Source organism: Cucumis melo, chromosome 8 (genome assembly GCF_025177605.1).
Source record: "Cucumis melo cultivar AY chromosome 8, USDA_Cmelo_AY_1.0, whole genome shotgun sequence".
NCBI lineage: Eukaryota > Viridiplantae > Streptophyta > Magnoliopsida > Cucurbitales > Cucurbitaceae > Cucumis > Cucumis melo.
In genome coordinates this window covers 1,838,392-1,845,668 of record NC_066864.1, presented here as the reverse complement: position 1 = coordinate 1,845,668, position 7,277 = coordinate 1,838,392, and the positions used below count along the sequence as shown (strand labels likewise).

At 37.2% G+C, this 7,277-nt stretch overlaps 1 protein-coding gene across 4 annotated transcripts; it reads right to left on the bottom strand.

Moving 5' to 3' along the window:
- Positions 1–244: 244 nt before the first annotated feature.
- Positions 245–6,787, bottom strand: LOC103484505 (protein FRIGIDA-ESSENTIAL 1). 4 transcript variants are annotated; one of them, XM_051088600.1, is made up of 5 exons: positions 6,556–6,787; positions 2,517–3,050; positions 2,105–2,334; positions 561–2,026; positions 245–457 (listed from the first exon to the last, which is right to left on the bottom strand). In XM_051088600.1, exons 2-5 carry the CDS (start codon positions 3,002–3,004, stop codon positions 428–430), a joined length of 2,214 nt encoding a protein of 737 aa, XP_050944557.1. In that variant the 5' UTR covers positions 3,005–3,050; positions 6,556–6,787; the 3' UTR covers positions 245–427. The 4 variants fall into 4 exon arrangements, with proteins under 4 accessions (XP_050944557.1, XP_016899235.1, XP_050944559.1 ...); XM_017043746.2 differs by having other exon boundaries at positions 2,517–3,032; XM_051088602.1 differs by having other exon boundaries at positions 2,517–3,018.
- Positions 6,788–7,277: the final 490 nt, after the last annotated feature.

The following is a 7,277-nucleotide window of genomic DNA, read 5'->3' as shown; positions in this document are numbered from 1 at the left end:
AGTGAGACTGAAAGCTAGAATAAATCAAGTTGGAAGTGTTATTTAACTATAAATTTAGCATTTTTTTTATTTCTAGGTTTATATCCATTACTATTATTTTGTTTGATTGAGGGGGCAATGTCACGTGAATAAATGAAGGATGGGCCTTATTATTTACAATCAAGAGCAGATATACAGGTTATATGGTGATAAATAGTTATTTTGTGATAGAACTAGCAAGAAAAATTAAACAGAACAAAAGGAGTGGAGAACAGATGTTTATGAAAGGTAAATATCACAATGTGTTGAATAACGACCATCATAACTAGTTTCAAGTTGTTTCCAATAATCAAGATTGCAAAACAACCTCCGACAAACTCTTCAAGGCTTCTAAATTGTAGAATCCTTAGAAAACTTACCCAAAGAAAAAATGTGCTAGCCTGCCATCTCAAGATTTTCCATATTTACTAACATAACCCTGCATATAAATGTTGATCATTGTCAGTAAGACAAAGATTCTATGAAGATCCCACGATCACCATCATTCAGAGTATACTCATCTTTCTAATAAATATACCTACCTCAACAAGCTTCTCGATCTTCGGACGAGATGAAGAAAGATACTGCTTAACTGATTCCGCTGTAGTTGGAACTTGGTGAGATTGTAGAGCACCAAGAACCTTATCAAATGTTTTCTTAACAACAGTGTTATGCACATCCTTTTTTAGATGACCCTCACGCCACTTAGGTTTCAATATTTCTTTCACCAATTCTATGAGAGCAGAACGGAAGTGCCTAGTTGCTTTTGATTCTTTGGGAGCATTTCCATCCAAGAGATGCTTACCATCCATATCACCAAGTTGCCTATCACTATCTGCTTCAGAGTCCTTTTCATGTAATGAAATATTTGGAAGCTTTAGTTCACCACCGGTACCCATTTTCTTCTTTTTGTTAACATCTTTTTCACGAGTGAGGCCTATGTGATCATCCTCTCTAGTCCTAGAACCATTACGGCCATCAATACCAAAACGTCCTCGTATTTCTGGTTCCAACAAAATTGAATCTTTGCCTTGTAGATGGCCAACCTTTTCATTCTTATCCGCAGCTTTATTGTGAGAGGATAAGGAACTTGTATCATCATTAAATTCTGGCTTTGAGCTCCCAGGAACCACAAAATTACCCGATGCCCTCTGTAAAGTACTAAGAGGTGATGCTTCTTTGTGTCCTTGACGATCAAGAGTAACATTATAAGAACCACCCACTATTCTCGGTACATCCATGCTATCCAAGAAAGGATCGTACTGGCTCGCCGTAGTTATTGAAGGAATGAAAAATGATGGTCTAAAAGGTACAGACGGTTCCCAATCGTCCAACGAATATTTCGTTTTGTATTCTGAAGGATTCTTTGGCACATGAGTGAATGAATTATCTGATCCAGAGGCAGAAAAGGGGGAACTTCTCATCAACGAGGAGGCTGGTGTAGAAACATGATGTTCTCTGTCAATAATGGACATCTTATGAGCACCAAGGAGGCTTGCACTTGAGGAAGATGTAAAAGGAAACAAAGAAGCATTAGAGGTAGTGAAACGAGAAGCTAAAATAGCATCCGTTGGAAGAGTGGGATTTGAATTCAGAGAAGTTCTCCGAACTGGAGAAAGGTGATCGTTCAGCAAACGTGGGCATGCAACATTAGCGGGTTCCTCCATGACACCCAATTGGGTGAAGCCATCTGAAGAGAGTCCAAACTCAGGAGGCAACTCATGCCTCGATGCAGAAAGTCCTCTACTAATGGGAAATGATGCACCAAAATTAGTAGAAGGCAATTTCTGGCAGTCAGGAAGTGCACTCAAAAGTGAATCCTCCCTCTGATGCAATAAAATTTTGTTTATCTCATGCAACCCATCCCATCCTTGGCTTTGGGAGAAGTCCCTCGGTATTTCTGAAGAAAGACCAAATTTCAGAGAAAGTGAAGAGTCCTTTAGAAGAGAAGAATTTGGTGGATGACGAATGACTGGTGATTTCAACACATCTGCATTGTATTGCAAACCTGTGCCATTTGAAAGTACTATTAAAATTTGATGATAGAGAAGGGATATCGGAATCTGCATAAGCTACTTTATCTCACCTTCATTGAGCTGAGCATGTTTTTTCAAGCATGCAACACCAGCACGTTCCTCAGAATGCTGGTCACTATCAAATGCATTATTTTTTATATGCAGAAAGCTGCAAGAGCTACCTTTTATGCACCATCCTTTAGCATAGAAGTCACAGATAGCTGCAGCAGGATGTTTTTCTTCACCATTAACATCAGCAACGGGGGACAAACTTCTTGACCTCTTTTTAGAAGCAGCTGATCTGGAAATTCTAATTGTTAGGAAGAGCTAATCAAGAACTATCCTTGACACTTGACAAGGTAACAAAATAACCAGTATGCATTAGCTGCAAAAGATGTAGGTGGCCTTTTCTTTTTAATAGAAATGTTAATATGGAACTTTGACAAGTAATAAAGGAAGTTTTAGAACCGCCCTCATCAGTACCTTGGTGCCATTTGGTTTTCTCCATTCTCTAGTTGCATGCCCGCTTGCTCACTTTCTATCTCAGGATTCTTACTACCAATACTCCGTCCAGCCGAGTGATTTTTTGATCCAATGTCAGAATCCTCTAAGGTGGCACTTGATCCATTGGTAGCTGTAGCAACCATAACCTCACTATCGCATAATGGAACTTTATTATAATTCGAGCCACCAAAATCTTTATTTCTCAAAGCCTCTACATCCTTATCACCAACAGTATGTTCTTGATCTTCTGTCCCCTTATCCTTCAGACACTTCGGTGATTCAACTTTTGTGCACTCTCCATGTGATTGTTCCTCCTTTTTTTCCAATGGCTTACCTGATGGACGGGAAAATTCAATATTGCCACTATTTTCAGTTTCCCCTACAAAGGACAGTTTATTGACTTCAGAATTTTCGGTGGTACTAACAGTTTCTGATCTCAAGTGCTTGTCATGCCTCTTGGTGTCCATATCATTGCAAGCATCTACAAGGTACACACCGAGGAAAAAATGTCACCTATGTGAGAAAAGAAGATTTTTATATGTAGTATCGACAGGACAAAAGAACCAGCATTTGGTAGAAAGAAGACGAAGTGACTATACACTTGAGAAAACTAACCAAACAGAATACAAAACTAGCTACGTAGAAATGGTGTTCTTGAAATTTCAACCGGAAGTCATTGCTTCATCATCTTCTAGTTGTATTCATAATCATTCTCATAATGCGCCATATAGATCTCACTGTGAGGCTTCTTTATTTTGTAAAATACACTAGTGGTGTAAATGGTTCATATCGGCTTAGTTTGGGAGCCAAACCTAAAAAGAACCACTAGAAATATACATCGAAAATAGAAAACTCGAGCCAGCCTGCCCAAACTGATCAATTGATAGTTTTGTCGGTTTAGTCTGGTCATTTTCGTTCACATTTAATTCCACATGCATTTTTTACGTCTAGAACCCAACAAAATATTAGGCGCTTGGTTGTTAGGCTTGGGTTACACTGTTGACGGACATGCTTAGTTCTCACATCCATCCACGAGTACAAGCAGAGATAACTTACGCTCATTAAGGCTCGAGCTCATACCCACCTAGTGTTTTCAACAAGGTGCACTCTAAGACGACAAACGATGAGGCACAGATACGGATACAGGATACTAATACAATAGGATATGAAATACACTAATTTCTAAAAAATTAAAATACGAGTATGTTGAAGATACCTCAAGATACTAAACATAATCCACTAAAAAGCATATAATGCCAATTTAGCAACTTGCCTAAATACATATTACATTTATCCACCAAAGCATTCATGATTCAACAAATCAAAACAAAGTTTTCAATACAAAGCATGGAATGATAATGCCCAGCCCACGGCCCTGTTAATTTGTTGTAATACAAATTTTAAGTTAAAATTTGGGAGATTTGAGGAGATAACAAAGGTCAAAGAGAGAGAAGGCAAACCAACAGCATCGCCAAGCCTGAGGTGCAATAGATGGTCAACAACATAGCGTTGGTGCGGCAAATTGTCAGTGTGGGTTGAAGTATAGAAATGGAATGAAATGAAGTTGGAAGTTGAAGTTGGAAGGTCGAAGAAACAAAGAAAAGAAGAAGAAGGAAAAAAAACGAGAGAAAAACAAAGGCGTGCTTTTGAAGTTGAAGAGATGAAAAAAATATTCTAAAATTCGATTCTTTTTTTATATATCCGTAAGTGTCAGGGTCAGCTTACATGCACCTCAAATAATCTCACAGGGCAACTGGTCTGATCCTACAATATTTGGGTGTCAAGAAAACTCGTAATAAATTAATTCCTAGTTGGGTGGTCACCATGGATTGAACCCCTTACCTCTTAGTTAATTGTTGAGACTATGTTTCCTTTTTTACCATTAGACCAACCCATGATGGTTCTAAAATTTAATTCTTAGGTTTCTCAACTTTATTTTTTACATTTTATGTTGTTTGATTTATTTCGCTTTACCATTTTCTTAAAATAAAGAAGTGTCAGAAAGGAATACTACGATCGCCATATCATCAAAGTGATCGTTCATGGGATGCATAAGAGATTCCACATTGCTTGCGCTAACTTTAAATTCGGCATCAAAGTCATCACACTGAGAGGGAGAAAGAGGAGTTGTAATATCTTCTGTTGAATGGATGATGTCATGAATCAAAACAATATCTTTTGAAGAGAAATCCTTATGGCTGCAAGGATTAAGAATTGCAAGCTTTGATGGAGCTATTGTAGATAAGTTCATATTACCCACTTGTCATACAGAGGGGATCAAGAGACCTAAACAATTTTCTTCAATTAAATCAAGATTCATAGTATTACCTATACCTATATCTTCACTGAGCAAATAAGGAGAAATGACAGGTTCCCTTTTCCAAGTGTGGTACAAGGGATAAGCTTCGATGCAATTATTTATAATCTTTTTGGCACTCAAGGGCTTTGAGGACTTCAGTGCTTTAATGGATATCTCAATAGGTGTCGCATGGAAAATTGGTAGCTATTAATGACGAGTGGCTCAAAAGTTTTCCAAAGATATTGAAGATTTAGGTCAGGTTGTTGATGATCGTGCAGGCTAGACACGGAACAAACATGAATGCCTGGTTAAGCAAATACCATCTTCCCTATCGCTATAACTAAAGCTAAACGATTGATTACATCATCATTCGCATTAAAAATTCCTTTGTCCCCCATGACTTGGTCTAAACAATGAGAATCCAAAAAATTGGAAAATTATTTTTAGAAAAGAACGTCGTTGATGATATTTGGAGGATCTAAGGCAGCAACCAAATCTATGAAGCATTCTCTCTTTTTTTATCATTGATTTTTGCGGTTGCAAGAGAACTACAAATTCTACTTGATTTCTGTTGGTGTATGAGCCTTAGTGCAATCCAACGTACTGAGAGTTCGAGAAGAAATATTCTCAAGACCACCAAAGTATTATTGATAGCCTCGAATGGGCTACAATCTCAATAGGTTAGAGGCAAAGTCTTCATGATGATCCACCCACCATGATCTTCAATCAAACCCGAACGATTGTGTTCTTCTCAATACCACTTTTCAGTATGCAAATGAAAATCACCATAGAGCTTCCATTTTCCTTCGTGATTCTAGAGACTTTGTTGACTTTACACCCTTGAAACTAAGTAAATCCTTGTATGGCATGAGTGGATCAATCAAAACTTAGTCCCATGTTATACTTGATTGGAGACCATTTTGCAATTTGCCTAAATTTCTATTTTTGTGGGTTTTGCTTCTGTGTGACCTTGTGTTTTGGTTTATCCTTGTCTCAAAGAAAGTTCGGCTATTTATGTAGTTTTTCTTTAGAAAATAAATGTGGACAGTCTTGGAACAGAGGAAACTGGGAAAGAGCGCAGATTCTTTCGTGCTGAATAAGTCCAAAGTCTGTGTGTCGATTCAGGGTGGGTATACCGTGCTACTGCCATATGCTATTGCAGACATGGACAAATTGTGAAGGTAGGTAGAAAACCAAATGTTACTTAAATCCTTGATGTACTAGTATTTTCTCAAGCCAACATGTTGTTGGGCAAGAAAATGAAGGCCGAAATGGGAAACCAAACATTACCAACTTCTCAAAGTAAGTAGAATTTTTCAAGCCAGCATTTTAACATGAAACGTGTAGCTAAGCAACTCCTTCAGTAAGAAAATGCAGGAAGGAGCCTAAAATTCCACGTCTTTCGAGGAACCTGGACACGCCCCCTTGTGTCCAGCAAGCTCGATGATAATTTCCACGCATTACTCACCGCTCCTACCTTACTTTCAATTACTAACCCAAAAACAACTATATTCAACTCAATCCACTGTCTTTCTAATTTCAGAATAAGAAAAACATAGATTAGCGAAAAAAAAATAAACCCTAGAAATCAAATTGATAGCTAAAGATCTAATATTTGAACTAAATATGCATCTTTACATTAAACGATTCAAAACCCAGGTACTAAATGGCAAATACAGTCAGATAGACACATAGAAAGAGGAGAAGGGAGCAACGTACGTATTCAATATTTAAAGCTACTGGGAAGACGATAACGCTAAAATCGAAAGCTAGGGCTTCCGGCCTCCGGTCTCCGGTCTCTGGGTTCGGCAGGGAAAAGCTTCTCCGTACAACTTTCAGTGCTAGAAATCGAGTAAACAGGTAAACGAAGAAATGTGGTTTCGGGGGTACTTTCTGTTCTTTTTGACAGTAATGGGAAAAACAAAATTCAATTTTTCACATAACCCAAAACTTTCGATCTTAATCCTAACATTTTAAAATACGTTGTTATAATCTTTGGGTTTTTTTGTGTATAAGTCTCAATTTTTAGTTGTTACTAAAAATGTAAACATAACTTTGGTTAAAACTTTGTTCGATTGACGTTGTATAAGTAGAAGACCAAAAGTTTTAAATCTCTCCTCTTAATTTATATTAAAAAATTATATGAATTAAAAAAGATTTAAATATGATAAAAACTGTCGTTATTATTTAAATTTAGAATCAAATAACATCGATAAAATCAAAGTTCACGATCAAATTGATCTTTTTCAGTCAACAGCCCACAATTAATTAGACAGATTTCAAGTGCTCGATGAAATTGTAGCCTCGACCACTAAGATATGATCAACCTTATTTGAAATAAATGCACCAGAGTATTACTCTATTTGAATTAATGTGTTGTTAACTTATTTAATCATATGACTTTTGGTTGATTATGTGCTAGTGTTTCAAAGTAACTTTTA

Bases quoted from the DNA above. Each gene is read 5' to 3' on its own strand.
- LOC103484505 (XM_051088600.1), bottom strand. From the start codon at position 3,004: ATGGACACCAAGAGGCATGACAAGCACTTGAGATCAGAAACTGTTAGT. The intron at 2,027-2,104 runs GTGAGATAAAGT...CAAATGGCACAG, and splicing joins ACATGCTCAGCTCAATGAAG to GTTTGCAATACAATGCAGAT. The intron at 458-560 runs GTAGGTATATTT...ATTTATATGCAG, and splicing joins AGATCGAGAAGCTTGTTGAG to GGTTATGTTAGTAAATATGG.